This window comes from Venturia canescens, chromosome 4 (assembly GCF_019457755.1).
Source record: "Venturia canescens isolate UGA chromosome 4, ASM1945775v1, whole genome shotgun sequence".
Lineage (NCBI taxonomy): Eukaryota > Metazoa > Arthropoda > Insecta > Hymenoptera > Ichneumonidae > Venturia > Venturia canescens.
In genome coordinates, this window is record NC_057424.1 from 22,694,422 (window position 1) to 22,712,138 (window position 17,717).

The following is a 17,717-nucleotide window of genomic DNA, read 5'->3' on the forward strand; positions in this document are numbered from 1 at the left end:
TGGTAAAAAATCGTTTAATACACAGCAGAGAGAACTCTGCGGATGAATTGCACATGTTGTGTTGGTCCATATATAAAGCAGTGTAACACAAAATAAAAATCAATAAAACCAGCTGTAGCTGTCGCGCATGATCTTAACTGACTGGTGCCTTCCAGGCTGTACATAACATCATATTTGTGAGGTTATGGCGCTGGACGGAACGTCGTTAGGTCGGGTTTGTAGGAATAATCTCCCGAAACCGAAAAAATAAAAATATTTTGTCCCCCTTTCCTGCGAACAAAGTATCCAAAGAGAGAGTCGAAAAAATGTTTGAAGGTGCAGTTGCCGCTTTTCTCAATCGCTTATTGGGAAGATATGTCGAGGACCTCGATACAGAACACTTCAATGTTGGAATATTCTCGGGTGAAACTTATCTGACAGACTTGAAACTAAAACCAGAATCACTGGTATGTATTTGATGGGTCAAGTTCAGTTAAAAAATTTCATTCTCTGTGATGATTTGTTATATGAATCGATAAAAATATGATTAATTCAATCGTATAATAATTTACATTCGCTATAGTATCAGCTGGGCTTGCCGATTCGTGTTGAAATCGGTATTATCGGCAAAGTATCGTTAAAAATACCGTGGACGGGTCTATTTACGCAACCAATCATCCTGTCGATCGAGGTAGAGATGAATATAATAATACATGATCAATATATATGCATATATGTATAGGATTACGATAAACTTTATAATATACTAGCTATTGTTCAATAACTTCAAAGTGAACACCAATCATAATCTCGTTTTTATTATGAAGATATTTGAAAAATTGTCGAAACGAAAGCATCATTTTTTCCTCGGCTCTAGGACATTTACATCGTTGCTGTACCTGCTACATCGGGCAGATACAATCATGAAATACAAAAAAGGCTCACGAGAGCTGCAAAAAAAAAAATACTCGAAGATCTCGAGGGCGAGGGATTACTCGGACCAGGTTGATAAATATTTATTAAATTTTGAGAAAATATCACGTTATTATGTTTAAATTAAAGTTGATGAATGAATAACTCAAAATTATTACACGTCCCCGGAAAGATTCGTTTTCGATCGATGCAACCAATTTTTTTTAGCAGGAAATTAAAAAATCTAAAATCGTGTAATTTCATTCTTGTTATGACTAGGCCTTCCATCAAATGTCCTAGATAGTTTGATGCTATCGGTGGTGAAGAATTTTCAAATAACAGTCAACAATGTTCATATAAGATATGAGGAGAGCTTTGCAGATCGACACGTCGCCTGCGGACTGTGTGTGCAAAGTTTTTCTATGGCTACAACGAATAAGTGAGTCTCGATTTTTTCATGAATTTTCCAGCTGTTGATATCGATCTTACTGTCAAACATACTTCATAAAAATTAATTTGAAATAAGAAGCTTGAATAGAGGAAGTAAAAAATAGTTTCACGTCAAATGTTTTTTAATTACATGAATAAATAGAAGCTTGAATCATACCTCATGCTATAAGATCGTTGAAAACGAGAATAAAAGTGAAAATTTGTGTCTTTTCTCGAATACTCACACAATCTTTGTAAAAACAGTAAATGGAAACCCGGCGTTACACCGGTAACAGCAACCTCTGTTTATCAATTGATAAGAGCTGAGTCGCTAAGCCTCTACATGGATCCTGATGCGGAACCTTCGTTGCCAAACTATCCTGAAAAATGGGAATTCTCAAATCTTCTTGAATGGAAAACGATAATGAATCGTTCGCTACAAATTTTTGGGATGAACAACAAAGATTTTCACTTCCGTAAACAAAATATAAATTTTTCATCTTTTAGTTTTTTCCTGCTTGGAATAATCATTAATTTTTTGTTTGATTTTTTCAGTAATCAAGCCCTTCACTACCAAGATCAAAGTTATTGTCAATAAAAGCAGCGAGGGACAAGTTTCTCGCATGTTAGTTGATGTTGTACTCCAAGATGTTGCTATGCAATTGTCCGATGATCAATTTGCAGCTTTGTGTCGGCTCTGGGAATCATATAAACAAGGATCTACAGAAAGGTAAACAATGGAAGGCTTGCAAAATCTCTAGGTCAATTGAATATTTTGGAAAAAAAATATTTCTCATCCGTCTAGATCCAAACTTCACAACAAAAACCATCCGGTAGTGAGAGTGAGCGAAGATTGCAGAGTTTGGTGGAAATACGCTTACAGCGCTGTTCTTGAGTATAACATAAAACCCTACACTTGGGAATATGTGCAAAAACATAGGAAAAATTACAAATTGTATAAAGAGACGTTCATGCATACATTGCTACGTCCAAACGATACGGAGCTCAAACTAGATCTACAGAAATATGAGGATAATCTTACACCGTTGAATATTATTATTGCTCGTGAACATGCAAAAATTGACCTTAAAAAAAAAGCACCAGAGTGTGTAAGTGTGGAGGCTGGTCAAGGCTCGAACATGAGATTGATCGTTAATTGCGAAAAGATTCCGGATAACTTGGTTCAATCCGCAAGCCCTGAGTGTAAAAAACCCACTGCTATCGCCACCAACGACCTGGAAAATAAATTCAAAATAGACAAAATCCCAAAGCATATTGGCAAGTATTATCATTACAATTGTAATAATAATTATAATTGTTATATTATAATTATAATTGTTATAGATCGGAAGTACAATTTTACTCTAGCCAACTGGTCGTTGAGTCTCTTTAGCAACGATCACGAAATTTTCGTAATGACCGTTACCCAATTTCTGGCGAGCATTGAAACGCGTCCAGAATTATTTGCCTACAAAATATCTGCACGGGCTGAGAGTTTCGTTATCGAGGGAGTATCCGCTGATGGGGATTTGATACCTCTCGTTACCGCTGATAATATTCTAACGGGTAAGTTCGATTAAAACACGAAGCTTGAGGGCAACCATCAATAAATCATTGTGCCTCGGAGAAAAAGAAAACAAGCTATTTCATTCTTTTTTTTACAGGCAACGTTTATGCTAATTTCCTAGCAATTGACTTCGAGAAAAATCCATCCACTGCCGATTTCAATTACGATATAAATATCAGACTGGAGGCGTTTGAAGTTACTTATCATGGGGTAAACGAGTTGATTCGAAAAACAAAAAGTGAAATCATAATGTTGCTGGCTGCAAGTATAACTGTAACGACTCTCTATTACAGCATGCTGTTCGTGAAATTGGCATGTTTTTTAAACGCAACAAGTCACACGTCAAACATTTTACACTGAGCATTCACGAATTGTATCGAAGTACCAAGGACATTCTGGCGAACCTAATTAAATCCATTGTGTCAAGAAGATTGAGAATTCATTTGAAATTGGATATCAAAGGACCGTACATTGTTTTTCCGGAGCTCAATTCACTGCAAGAGTTAGTATATTAATATTTCCTAGCACAGGTCTACGAAAGAATGAGCAAAGAATTGAAGGTCTCTCGTTGATGGTAAAAATAAAATAGTCGAGTCAATTATTCAAATCATATATTTCAGACTAAAGCGAGAGATTTTCATTCCTGCAACAGTGGATTGATAGTAGTGAATTACTGAAAACCATAAAACTTGTCTCAATTTCAGAGGCGGAAATATTTTACTGGTCGATCTCGGTAGAATGACTTTTAAGAGTGAATTGCAAGCTGTCGACGTCCAGCTTGAGGATGCGACATTGATGGAATTGGAGGAATTATTGTACGATCGCATCCACTTAGTTTGGACCGATGCCCAAGTATTGATTTCTCACTCAGGTACCGATCACACTTAGCACATGCAGTCGAAAAAAAAAAATCGAATCGCTATATCATTAAAATGATTGAATCACATTTCACATAGGCGACGAATGGCGAGAATCTCGAAAATTGAAAGACTCGGAAAGTCATTTGATACCTAAAATTCAAGCCAATGTGACTCTGTCGTGTAGTATAAAACCTGATTATCGTTTATTGCCAAGGTAAGATGAAACGTAGAAACAGACGATGGACTAATGTTGAACTTTTGAAAATTTTAAACAAAAATTATTGAATTTTCAGACTTAAATTGAACGTTTCATTTTCCAACATAAAATTCAATCTCTCGAAAGGCAAGTTATGGCACGTTTGTGTTTTTCTCAATAAAATGTGGATCCCGAGGATCGAAGACATCGAAGAGTTTCGAATGAGCCTAATGAGAGTACGCGAAGAAACGATCGAGAATATTCTCATAACCTCGAAGGAGTTAATGCGCGTAAGATCGATCATAACTTTGTCCTCATTCATAATGGGACGTGAAAAATCCGAATACCGTACAAGCACCATTCCTACCTGTACGGTTACGGAATCCGTAAGGTGAACTATTTTTTCCTTTTCTCTGCGTAGATATAATGAATAATGTGTGAATTTACTAATAATCGATTTATGATATTCTGTTCGGTATTATTCACACTTTCCCACAGAAGTGTTATATCTTCGGAATTCAGTGAAGAGGATTTGGAACAATGGATGAGATCTTTGAATTTATCAGGTTTCGACGACAATATATCGCCGCACAACCACGTCGATCTATTACTTCGAATCGTCATCGGGGAAGTAAGCTTTTTTAACGGTACTTCTTACGAAGTAACCCTAATATCAGTATGATTTACATACAAACAATAAAATTTCATCAATTCATGGGAATTCGGCACAATGATGAAATCGCACTGAACAATGGATTCTTCTTGACAGTTGTCGTTTCATGCCGTTACTACATCGGACGGTCGTGAAAAACCGTACTTGGTTCTAAGACTTTGCACAATGTATTTCGAAGCTGCATTAATGGAATACGGACCCGCGTTTCAATTCGGCGTTGGAAGCATTGTCCTAGCCGATAAAACGAATGCAGGAATAACAGGGTCTTATCTCGAGCTTATATCCACTGACGGATCTTACGACGTCATCAGTGCCTCATACCGAAAAGTACGGCTCGGCTATTTTCTTCATTAGTACCATGTATTTTTTGCTCTACGATTTTATAATATTTGTCTTTTCTCACTGTCAAGGTTAAAGCTAACTGCCCTGATTTTAAATCGCACTTCAGGAGCATCGAACAATCACTCGTACTGAACATTACGAATTTGAACATCGTTTTCCATCGTCAAGCTTTTCTCAAATTGAAGCATTATTGCTCGAGCGTGATGACGTGGGTTACACAAATTATTTAGTATCATTTTCGGATTCATAAATTCTTATGATAAATTGCGTATTTTATTAATGCAGATTGCGTTATGCCAAGATTTACGACGTGTGGTCTGTTGTACGATACGGAATGGGATTCTTCAAAAAGAGTGTGGAGTGCGATCCACCTGTACCACCAGGTAAACTTTCTCGAATTACAAAATCGAAGATACGAAATAACGAAACTGAAAGAAAAATTAATGGATAATTTTTTGTGTGCTAATCGGAATATACAGGTGCAATCAAATTGAGTTACTCAGCCCGCTTAAATTCTTTCGTTCTCCGATTATGTGACAAGGATTCAGATTTCTTTGAAATGAAAATAATCGGTGCCGAGAGCGACTGTGTTTACAACGCCAATCAGCGAATGATTCTCAGAGTACACTTGCGTGGTTTAACGATCGATGACTTGAGAGATATAACTTTGTACCCCAAGGTGAGTTCATACACCACATTGTCAAATTTATCGAAGAAATGTTTTTTATCATGTTTTTTAATATCCACCAAAGGCAATGACGACCGACGAAGACGGAGTATTTGATTTGAAATACGTGAGACATTCTCCGAAACTCTATTCGTGTTCCGACATTGGGAGTAGCCCCGACGATGTCAAATCCGACGGATCATTCAAGCTTTCCGTTGGTAAAATAAACTGCGTTTTACATTCGGAGATGTTGATTCAGTGCCGGGTATGTTTGGGGTTGTTTTAATCCCATATTTTCATTATCTACCCTCTATGAATTACCATGCGGCCTATAAATCCGTCAACATCATTTTCTTTCTCACTAATGAGAAAAAAAACAAATTTTAATTGTGCATTAACGAAATACTGTTTCAACTTTCAGTACTTCATGCAACCGTTTGAACGTTTGTTCGCCGCTTTGCCAATCGAAAAAGTAAAAATTATGGTACTCAAGGCAATAGAAGAATTTCGCACGAGTTCAACGAAACTACACTTATCCATCGACATACAAGGGCCTACATTACTTTTTCCTCAAAATCGGGACAATCCGAGCGTCCTCGTTTTCGACATGGGTAAGATTCCTACCTCGGGTTAGGAAAAATAATGAAAATTCAATACATTTGGAACTGATTCAACTGTTGTATGCTGTTTCAGGTATACTGACCATTGAAAATTTTTTCAAAAATAATGGAAAGCCTCGTAATTCTGAAGATTCGAGTAGTGTTGAAACTCATGTTTCTATCATTGATAATATTTTAATAAAGCTCACGTCAATGACAATATCGAGAGCCATTATGACGCTGGCCGGAGTTCTAAAAATGCAGGTCAATGTCAGAGTATTTTATTTGTGCAATCGAAACAAAACTTTTTCAGAATATTGGAAACAAAAATGGGGATAAATTACTAATGAATTTTTCTCACGTAGGAGCCTATCGTTGAGCCCATACAAATTCGATTGGACGTGAAAAGGAATACCGAGTTTCGTAGCATGTTGGGTTTTCAAACTTTCGGTTTGTTCGAGATGCATGGATCGGTTGACAGTCTTCTGATAAATCTGGGACAAAAAGATTTCGCGTCCATCGTCAATATATGGGAAGAAAATATAACAAAAATTTATCCCGATTGTGATGGGACGATCGTCAGTGTCGAAAATACGAGTAAATCAAACGCCGCGAGATTCAACATGGATGAAGCCATGGTAAAAAAGCTTGAGGCTTTTTTGAGCCAGGAAGAACAACCAATCTGCGAAATTTCTATGAAATTAACTCTTGATGGCTTGCAATTAAATCTCTTCTCCGACACGGACGAGGTACAAAAATGCATAATATCGGCTCAGAGGCTTATAATCATTTTGATTTTCCATCATGTATGAATTTTTTTTTTTTTAATTATATTTTTTTTTTTATTGTTTCTCGCATCACAAGTACCTTTAATTTATTGCGAAACGAAATTTTAACGCTCTTCTATGTTCTACACTAGGAAGCTTTGTCTTTTGGGTTCAATACGTATTTTCCAATCATACAGCACATCGATGTTTTCTTCACGTAAGATTTATTTATGTATTTGTTCATTTATTTGCTTACTCATGTATTTATTCATGTCGATGCACCGAAAGAATCTTTTGGCACATTACCAAAATCTCAGGATAGAAAAAAAAAACTTGAGTCAGAAGATTACTCATGAGTTACATTCAATTTTAAATGAAAACAAAAGGAATACTATAGCGAACGGAAATTCTTTCGGTGTATGAATCGACATTCTTATAATTTTTTTTGGCTCGACTTTTTTTTTATATTCCGTCACGTAGAACACAATCCTTTCCTCTGAATTTCCTCAAGAGAAAATAAATGAGACTTTGACCATGCATTATATTTTTTAACATAAATATATTGAATTTCTCCAGGTATTGAGTTCACCAGTTCGGGATTTGAACAATGGTTTAGGAAAATTGACATTCGGTGAGATCGTCTCGTACTTTGATCTCTACAGTAATCGAAGCATGACTGTTAAAGTATCGCTGCGAACCTGTGTATTGGAAGATACGCGCAAAGAAGCTGCCGTCATAAGGAAGTGCGTATGAATATAAGAAAAATAACAAGAAAAATTTAGCAGTAAATTATCAAATAAATTATTGAATTTTTTAATGCCACAGAATCATTCAATCGCCAGCGAAATCGGCAGGAATGAATTTCGAGTCGTGTGTTTCGGTGTCGGAGCCTCCGGTATTCGACTTCACCTTTACGCAAGCTCCGACAGGCGACCGTTGTATCGATATGCTCGTCGAGGAGACGAGAGTCAATCTTTCGATACCGTTTTTCTTGCATTTGACTAGATATTTCGTCGACTCGTTGCCACATGAAAAAATCGAGCAAGGAGTCGTCAACGATGCTTTTGAGGATCACGCGGTTACTATTTGAAAAATAATCATTTTTCAAAATAAAGAAATTTTTCTTTCAGACAAGGAAGATGATTAATAATCAAGATTTCCATTGCAGGTGTGCGTCCAGAGAGATACGGAAAATGCACAAGATTCTCAAGATATGCCAGGTATTTTCCAGCCTTATGATATCATTTGCATGTTTTTTTAATTTTTATTTTTATCATCTTATATAAAATTGAAGCCAAATCTGTATTACCAACTGAAGCATTCGTTGTTAAAGGTACATCCGTTTCGATTCGTGTAAGAAAACCGGAAATACTTATTTTCGCTGATCTCAGAGCCAGCAACGCTCATGCAATATTGATACAAGCGGAATTGGCGGTTGAAAGCAGTCAGCACGTAGGTTCATCTTCAATCGTATTTTCCCTATCGAACCTTCTTGCAAAGAGCAAAAGCCAGGAGCGATATCGTCGACAATTGCCACAATGGGTATTGCGTCCTTGCGATGTTGAAATATCCATCAAAGAAATTGAGACTGAAAATCGTGTTCAAATGAACGTTGATATTAATTCTATTAATATTCATATATCACCGGGAATCGTTTACACATTGAACGAGGTAAAATACCGTACTTTATTCACAAAGTAAAGAATATCACGAGTGTTCTCTTGTTTCATATATATTTACAAAAACTGCATTATAATTATCCAATGCCACGATTTGTAGAAAAATTTTGATTTTTCAAGATAATAAAAGAAGCTTCAGGAATTTTCAACTTGATGGATAGTAAATTTGACACGGTCGATTGTAATCAAAACTCCGGAAACCATATCGATTTGTGGTCGCCAAAAAAAGTATTTGTGGTACCGTGTAAGGAAAGTATCCCATGTGAGTGTCTTAAGTTCCTTTAAAAAAAATAAAATAAAAACCCTCGTGTCATATTTTTATAACAGTCAAATCGTGAGTGATTGATTCGATAATTTTTTCCAACAATTTAAAGATGCACCGATGAAACGCCGTTTGTCGATTGATCGATCGAACCACGTACAAGTATTCAACTTTAAACCTGTGCCAATACATATATTGCTCGAGATGGAGGACACGATTGAGAGGATACCAATGATCAAAGCCGAACTGGAAATCGGTGGCACGTATAACGCAGTGGACGAAAGATTTCAGATAGAATCGAGCATAAAAATTCATGCTTTCTGTTACAATCCGAGTCGAGGTAATTGGGAGCCTCTGATTGAACTATCGACGAAGGATGACATGGCCTATAATTCGTGGGAATTGTCCATAAAGGTTCGCAACTTTATTAGCTTATGGGGACCTTCAAAATAATCGGTTAATAAATAAAACAAAAAATTCAAATTGCTTGATTCGCAGATGTATCACGCTGAAGCGTACAGATTGGGTTCTTGTTGTCCAGTCTTCACAAATCATATAAAAAAGAGTGCCAGTACTCCAAAACGAAAGAAAGGAGAAGCAATCGATAGCGAGGATGATTTTAATGAAGACATGATATTTATTCGTCCAGATGTCACCATGTGTCCGAAGAGTAATCGTAATAAATTCAAATGGAGCTCCGGATGTCGTTCAACGCTTACTCGACTGTGACATTTCAGAACATCACAAACATTTTCTTCGTTTCAGACTCCGACTACGCCTTCGATCACGAGGACGATTCTGACTCAAACGACGACGAAAATTCCGAAAAATTAGCTAGGACTTTTAGTCATTTATTCACTAAGGATGATAGTGAAGAAGAGGACAACGATTCGGATGCATCCAGCATATACGAGGACGAAGGACTGGAACTCACACCTGAGCACGTTGTAGAAACGAGTGAGGATCTTACTATTGCTGCTGCTGTTTCTTTCTTAAGAAAAATTATTTAATTATCCATGGAAAATGAAAAATATTTTAATTCTGTTGAAGATGGTTCGGCTGAAGTAAATAACACCCTGGTTGACGGCGATCCTCTCACAACGTATGTAATCATCAGTGCTGACAAAAGGATCGATTTCACGATAACCCCAAACACGATTTCCATTCTGGAAACGGTCCTCAACACATTCACGAAAAGTCGTGCCGGTATACCAATAGTCGTTACTAATGCTGGGAAACTCGTTCTCAACAATGAAATTGGTCATCCAAGTCGAATAGAACTGCGCGTTGAAGAGACGGTATGACTGCTGCTGTCCTTTAATCTCTGAAGAAACTTTTTTGCATTCGGTTACATTTTTTATTCCTTTTTTCAGACTGGCAACGAAAACAAATCACGATTAATAATAGCTCGTGAATATCGTACGACTGAATCGCCTGTCAGTGTACCGAGCAGCCCGGAAACTCAAGTCTTCCCCGATTCAGATGAAACGAGCCAATTTATGACTATCGAGAATAGTTTTAATGATCAGGTTGAAAATAATCGTGAGAAATTACTCAATTCCCCGATTATGTTTACCGACAATTCGCCAATGACGATTTATCGAAATTTGACGGAGGAAAGCCTAAAAATATTCATCGATGGTAAAATAGATCTTTTATTTTGTTTATTTTTTTCCACAACTTTTTTTCTACCCGTAGAAATTTTTGCTTCCCGTTTAAGGTTTCGGCGAGACCCTTCTTTATTGCCCAAAATGGCAAGGCTACAAACTTGTATCTCTCCGACCAGCAAAACACGAGGTTCGATATCATTTGATCGTCGAAGTTTCAACCGATCATCACTTGCATCGAACCATTACAGTTCGATCACCGCTTCAGGTAACGCGGGGAAGATTTCCCCCCTGCAAAATATCTTATGATACTGAAATCTCAGATGGATTTTGTTTTAATTTACTGAATGATGACGATGATCGAAAGGACACAGACACCATAAGATTTTAATACTTATTTTTATGATTAATTGCAGATCCGCAACGAAACTTCTTACGCTCTTGGACTTTATTACAAAAAACAATTGGTCGAAAAGCTTCAGCTTCCTCATGTCGGCGAGGCCCTCAATCCTTTTGATGATAATATGAGAATTGCGGTCATAGAGCCTCACGACACGTACAATGTTCCTCTTTACATTACTTATCATTTTCCCATTCACATTTTGCCAGTGCATTCGGAGTAAGTGTATATTTTTTCTAAAGAAAAAACGGCTTTTTACTGGATACAATTATAAAATATTTAATGCATAACAGGAAATTTCAAGTGAGCGATCGAGGAATGTGCTGGCGCGAATTGAGCGAGAATATTAACGTTCCCAAAGACATTTACTGTATTTCGAAGGAGGAAAATTGTAATTCTGTGTTTGGCGTCAAAGTTTCTTGCGCAGAGAGCCCAAAATTCGTGCGAACGAATTGTCAGGTGCCTCAATATCTCATCACTATTGTGCCACCTTTGTCTTTTGACAATAAGCTACCATTTGTCATTGACATCAACGTACCCTCGATCGAGTACGACGTAAGAATCGAGCCTGGTGAAAGAATCAACGTTTATTCTCTGAAATGCGATAGCGATTCTTCGGTGATTTTCAAGGTGAATGTTCATTGTAGAAAAGTTTAACAAAAAAACAAAATTTGAGGAAAGAGCGATAGTAGAAAGAACGAATATACGAGTGTTTGTTAAAGCGTTAAAAAAATCATGACAATTTCAGATCCAAAATTATTTGGGAACCCAGTGGACCGGAACGTTCAAATTAAATAGCGAACTCGAGAAGAAGTTCGTCAAAATGTTCGCCGATAGTGAATCTGATGCCATAAAACCATTCGTCCTTTGCGTCGAGTTGAACAAAGCAACCAGTTGGACCGTCGTTATTTACGCTCAATATTGGATCATCAACAAGACCGGCCTATCATTGCAGATACAAGTAATAATATATTAAGAAAGTTGAGGCTGTACGGTAATTTTCTTTCGTTACCAAGTGAAATGCAAAGTTTGTATTATTCCAGGAATCACTTTCCAATACGGTGGACATACCCGGTGAAGAGTTGATAGTATTTTCGCAAAAGAAGAACCGAAAAAAAATGATAATGTTGAAAGCTCACCAATCGGATTGGTCATTGCCGTTCAATCTCGATTCTATAAGCTCAATGTCACTGATAGCGTGCAAAGATCTTGAAAGAAAGCGAAAATATCGAATCCTCGCTGAAATAGCAACATCAAATTTGTCACCATTGTTCACGAAAATTGTGACATTTTTGCCCTATTTTTATATTAAAAACGATACCAAAAGAACACTGAGATTTATGGAAGAAAATGAAGATGCTGATTTGTGGAACGATCTTTTGCCTGGACAAGGTATAGCTTTTTGGCCCTATACCGAATCCATGAGAATGCGATTGAAGTGGAAAAGCAGTCAGTTGGTTTCACAACATTTTGACGTTACGAAATTCGGAAAAATCGTACTACGAATGGAAAATGGAGTAAGTTTTTATACCTCTTTGTTTCTCCCTGTTTACTCGACTCACACAATTTTTGTCTCACTTCCGCAGTCAGCTCTTTGCGTCGATGTTTCCGGAGGAAATAACTCACCTTTCATCGTGACCTTTCAAAAATATCAACCTGGTGACGCACCCGTCAGAGTGGACAACCTCTGTGACGATTTATTCTTGAAAATGAATCAGTTGAATCTCGGTCAGGTCGCACTTTTGAGCCCTTTTCAAAGTATACTCTATACTTGGGATGATCCTGCGGAAAATCGAGAACTCGTTTGGAATGTTTACAACAGTAAAACTAAGGGCTACTCGGCACAATTTCACACGGTGATTATTTATTGCAATTATGAGTAGATTTTTTTTGCGAATATTTTCATTGAGACGTGACGTGTTCCTTATGGATTTATTATATTTGAAATTTATTTAGGACGGATACGGCCAAGAAGTTGTAACATTTCGCACTCTTCGTCGCTCTCCCCTGACTCCGATAGTGAAAAAATTATCTCAAGACGCTCGACTCTCGACGTCGGCGAATTCAATGTCCGGTTGCAGTAGCAGCGACGACACGGATAGCGAAGCCGACAACGAGTCGCCGAATGTCGAGAAAGTTCGAAAAAACCGAGCCGTCGTTTATTGGATCAGCTACATGGAGAAAACTCAACGTGTTTTACTTTTTACCCAGGACGAGAATATATTCATCAAAGCAAAGAGTATAGTCGATCCGGAATGCAGCAGGAGAGAAATATTTTTGGCCCTTGCTGGCATTGGCCTCAGCGTTGTGCGTCAAAGATTTATTTTTCCTTCTGATATATATTTTTCATGAGTGATCCATTTAAAACTTGAGTTCAGGGCTATTCTTTGAAAAATGAATAAAAGTTGATTTTCCCAAAGTCCTTCATTGCTATTTTTCTTCTCTTTAGGTCGTAGAATCGCCTTCATTGGATAACAAATGTCGTGAGCTCACCTACGCATGCATCGATGAATCAGCCGCTCACTGGGAAGTTGACATTGGTAAACGATGGAAAACCCTTACTTTGGAATTGAGCGCTTGGATGGAAGACAAATACAAGAGCTTGTCGTCGGAGGCCCAGTTTGAAAATTTTATAGATGTAAGCTTTCTGGCTCTTTGTGATTTTTTTCCACGATAATTCATCTCTTCATTCCTCGATTTACGATCTCTCATTGGTGTTATGTTATGCCAAAAAAAATGGGTTAGGTAAACTTCAAAAAGATGCACATGACGAAGCCATTCTTTGGGAAATTGCGACGTACTTATTCACCAGGTGTTTGGCTACACGTACGAAAGTCTCATACACTTACTTACGTTCAAGGATATATACATAGAATTCAAGTGAGTATGAGGAACGAACGAACGTGAAAAAAAAGTGGAAACACTTTCATCGAAAAATGTATTCATTTTTGTTTGCACAGATCGACAATCAAAATCACGATGCCGTATTTCCAATAATTTTGAGGCCTGGTTCGAAGAAATGTTTTACCAATCATTCAGGAAATCCACGATTAAAACATTGCGTAGAATTTTCTCTGCTGAAGCAGACAAAAGCTACTTACGACGTGTACAAGTAATGAAAAACTAGTCATATTTTATGGAAACACCTGGAAGTCGTTGTCACACTTCGGATGACAGTATAAAAACAAAATTTTTTTTCCAGAAGAATCAATTTAGTCATCAGAGAAATTCATTTAGAATTACAAGAAGACTTTTTAATACAACTAATGGAGGGCCTGTTTTCAAAAAAAATTGAAACCAAGCACTCGATCGCTTCGAGGCTCAAATCTGATTTATCTAATTTCTATGTTCCTCTGCCTGGTGCGAGTGAAAAGGTGAGTCATCAATCTACACAATTAATTAATTTTGACGTTTCGTTTCATATTGGAAAATTTGGTAAGCCCATTGGGGAACATTCCAATCCAATCAAAAATATAATGACAAAACGTTTTTATTATTTGATTTTTGTGGTTGTAAAAAATTTGTTTTTTTTTTCAGTTACCTGAGATTAGGAGAAAAACCGTGCTGGAGTATTTGCACGTATCTCCGATAAAGTTGCACGTCAAATTATTAGCTTCAGCAGAAGCTCAGACAATGAGATCGAATCCAGACGATTATTGCAACGTTATCAAATCCATATTCGGATACGCTTGCAACGGAACATTTTTAAAGTGCGCTGAATTCAGGTAGGATTTTCGATTTATTATTTTTTTTATTTTTCCTCGTAGATTATATTTGAGGCTTGTGCGATGATCATTGTCTTTTTCATTCACAGATTACCTTACTTCGAGAAGAGTGGTGTAACGATTGACAATACAGAATTATTGTTAGAATTATGGCAGAATTATAAAGCGGAAATGAAGCATCAATATAACGTGCTGGTTCTTTCGATGACAGTACTCGGGAATCCGTACGGTTACAATTTCAAATCACCGGGAGATCGTTTTTACGATACGGATACGGCAAGTCTTATCTCAAAGTTAACGATCAACGACCGAAAGATTTTCGATTGTTTTCTAAGAGTTCAAGGAAAATGTGTTTTTTTCTTCTCACCTGGGCAGGTAATGCTCCAAGGCGACGAGACTGCAGAAATGTTGAGTTACGACGTGTCCTGTTTTTTGGGCTACACGTCGATGGACGGTCAACCAACTTCCATAATTAATTTTAATGTTATCGAGGTAGAACCAAACCGTACGAAGGCAAGTATCGAGTTAGTTTCTACGAATCAAGTATCATTGTATTATTAACAATGAAAATGCGTTCACAGAAGTGTCTGGCACGTTTTGAGAGTACAGAGACCCCGGAGCATGTCCTATTGGTTGATTGTTCATTCTCGATCGGTGTAGAGCTAGAAATGTCCGGATTGATTGTAAAACCGACCGACAGTACGTAGAACCGAACTGACCCATTGTTCAACGTTGCTACAAACAAATTCTACTATTGATATGAAAAAGTCTATAATTTTCCAGACACACATCAAGAGGAATTAAGATACTCCCTAAAGAACCTTGGCAAAGGCATCCTGAGCCTTACTCAGGTAGAAGACGATAAAAATTCATTGAAAATAAAACCAGGATTGATATTAGACACGATAAAAAGGTGAGATAATCCTAATTTAAGAAATACTCGCAGTCGTTGCGTTGTCGATGAACACACCGTTTACAATCATTTTTTTGCCAATATTGAAAAAATACTTTCTTTTCTTATGTAGAGCACAAGAAATGGGATACAGCTTCGTATCGCGCTCTCGATTTCCTCGCTACATTAATCCATATTCGGTACGACGAAAGTTTCATTGACAATTCTCACGTTTGTACATAAAGAAATGAATTTTATTCATCGAGCACCATCCACTTTAACGAAATCATAGAAATTGAACAATTTATTTTTTCAATAAACTCGATAATTTGTCGACCAACTAATTGGGGTCTTGTTCGATGAAGAAATTTTTATTTCTCAGACTGTGATTACTCGTGGATGTTGCCAACCGTGCACTCTGCGTCTGCGGCTATTTATTCCTTTTTGTTTTCGTTCTAGACGGTGGAACTATATTCAACGTACAAAGCAAGGGGCATGCACCTCTTGAATACTGTGAGAAAAACTGACTATACGAACGGAGAATCGTACTGGGCGCATGCTGCACTTTCGGAAGATGGAAAGCACATTGCTCTGATATCTTTGCAGTAAGTTGAGAACGGCTCCGCGTAGAGAGAAGTGAAATTTTTTACCGTCAAAAAATGACAATTACGAAGAATATTGTGAAACCCGAAAATATTGTTCCTTGCAGGCGAATATATCTAATAGAAAAACGTTGTATATGGGGTCCGTGGACGATCGCCTGGACCGTCGAGATGAAAGACCTCACGAAGGCTCCAACAGTGCAAAAGGAAAAGCTTTTTCTTCATGTAAATAAGGTAATTATATTTATAAAACGAATAAATGCAAAGGATCCCCATTAGCGAAAAGTAGTTTTGACAATAACATGAAAAAACGTTATCAATAATTCTCGTAACGCGAGACAGTTGAAAAAAAATTGACAGAAATTTCGGGTTTACGCGACAATGAGAAAAAACCTTTCCCTGGAAAATTTCTTACGATTAATGGCAATCGAACCACTCACTCTTTTTTTTTTTTTTTTGTTAATTTACATTCGTACACGATTGTCCAAACGTTATTGAACGTCGCGATGTCGGACGTGCAAAGCCGAAAGTTTTTAGAAGCAAAGGTGAAGAATGCTTGAAAAATGTTCCTCCTTTCGTAACAAAATGATAATTTATTATTTTTAATTTTTCCAATTAAAGAGCGAAAGTCAATCGTCACCATCGACCGACTGGTACTTGGAGAGCAAACACGAAGGAACCTTGGAATGGCTGAATCGCAAAATAAATACTGCCATGATATTGAACATGGAGGGCAGTATCAGTCCACGTTTTGGAGCATAAGAAACGTTGGAAGAGTTATATATATGTCTCAATTGAAAACACATTGATGTATATTATTTCATTGATTCCCTATGCTACATCTTGCCGCGTTTGCAATGAAACGTCATAGAAAATCAACAGAGAAATACTGAACGAAAAGATCATTTTTTTCACAACCCTCGTGTCCGGGCCCTTGAAAAGTTCGAGCTTCGACGAGGTCTCGCGAACTGTACTAAAATACAAGAACCTGAACGAAGGATTGTGAGAATACTGCTATAATCCCAACGCTATTGTCCATGATGTGAATCTATTCCTTATAATTACAATCATGAAATTTCCTAATTATTCTCAAAAACATCATCATTTTCTTCATTTGAATTCTATTAATTTAAATTACTATAGTTGTAACTGCGTATGTTGTTCGGCATTCCAGAACAAACGGCTGAAAGCTGGAGTGTCACACGTGAGGGACGACCTCGTGGACAGAAAAAATGATAATTTATGTAAAACAAAATGAATTTGAGAATGTTGCGTTCAATTACCTTCAGTTGTCTTTTTTTCATCGTTTTATAATATTTCTTTTTCAATACAGTGCATATGCAGTCACAACTAAAAATGGTAACTTCACAAATACATCGATAATGAAAGAGTTAGAGAAAATAGTCGATCAATGAACTCTTTTTTTTTTTTTTTGTTCAAAATAAGGAGCTCATCGTACTCTCATATCTCTGGTTATCGGAACTCGCGTCTTAACGTGAGAACCACTTCTCGAGCCTACATCAATTTTCACTGCATCCGACGTAATATCAATCAAGAGA

The 17,717-nt window shown here is 37.2% G+C and overlaps 1 protein-coding gene across 2 annotated transcripts; it reads left to right on the forward strand.

The window, feature by feature from the left end:
• The first annotated feature begins 166 nt into the window (after positions 1-166).
• Positions 167-17,155, forward strand: LOC122409753 (vacuolar protein sorting-associated protein 13A-like). Of its 2 annotated transcripts, none has more exons than XM_043417525.1 (52): positions 167-446; positions 563-670; positions 857-983; positions 1,171-1,330; positions 1,585-1,796; positions 1,876-2,050; positions 2,126-2,598; positions 2,665-2,886; positions 2,985-3,097; positions 3,181-3,389; positions 3,592-3,758; positions 3,844-3,961; positions 4,041-4,334; positions 4,442-4,574; positions 4,713-4,943; positions 5,027-5,166; positions 5,244-5,341; positions 5,438-5,637; positions 5,711-5,890; positions 6,047-6,236; positions 6,319-6,488; positions 6,590-6,973; positions 7,568-7,734; positions 7,817-8,069; positions 8,160-8,211; positions 8,325-8,662; positions 8,791-8,932; positions 9,045-9,346; positions 9,431-9,608; positions 9,698-9,889; positions 9,983-10,230; positions 10,306-10,573; positions 10,653-10,807; positions 10,956-11,158; positions 11,233-11,569; positions 11,688-11,900; positions 11,983-12,456; positions 12,526-12,795; positions 12,896-13,246; positions 13,389-13,577; positions 13,685-13,819; positions 13,900-14,051; positions 14,142-14,313; positions 14,477-14,664; positions 14,754-14,940; positions 15,040-15,177; positions 15,246-15,363; positions 15,433-15,577; positions 15,690-15,756; positions 16,016-16,161; positions 16,266-16,392; positions 16,780-17,155. In XM_043417525.1, exons 1-52 carry the CDS (start codon positions 306-308, stop codon positions 16,918-16,920), a joined length of 10,293 nt encoding a protein of 3,430 aa, XP_043273460.1. In that variant the 5' UTR covers positions 167-305; the 3' UTR covers positions 16,921-17,155. The 2 variants fall into 2 exon arrangements, with proteins under 2 accessions (XP_043273460.1, XP_043273461.1); XM_043417526.1 differs by having other exon boundaries at positions 9,431-9,602.
• The last annotated feature ends 562 nt before the right edge of the window (positions 17,156-17,717 follow it).

Excerpts from the sequence above, each read along its gene's own strand:
- LOC122409753 (XM_043417525.1), top strand. The coding sequence starts at position 306 with ATGTTTGAAGGTGCAGTTGCCGCTTTTCTCAATCGCTTATTGGGAAGA. Across the intron at positions 4,944-5,026 it reads TCAGTGCCTCATACCGAAAA|GTTAAAGCTAACTGCCCTGA; the intron begins GTACGGCTCGGC and ends CTCACTGTCAAG. Across the intron at positions 15,578-15,689 it reads ATATTAGACACGATAAAAAG|AGCACAAGAAATGGGATACA; the intron begins GTGAGATAATCC and ends TTTCTTATGTAG.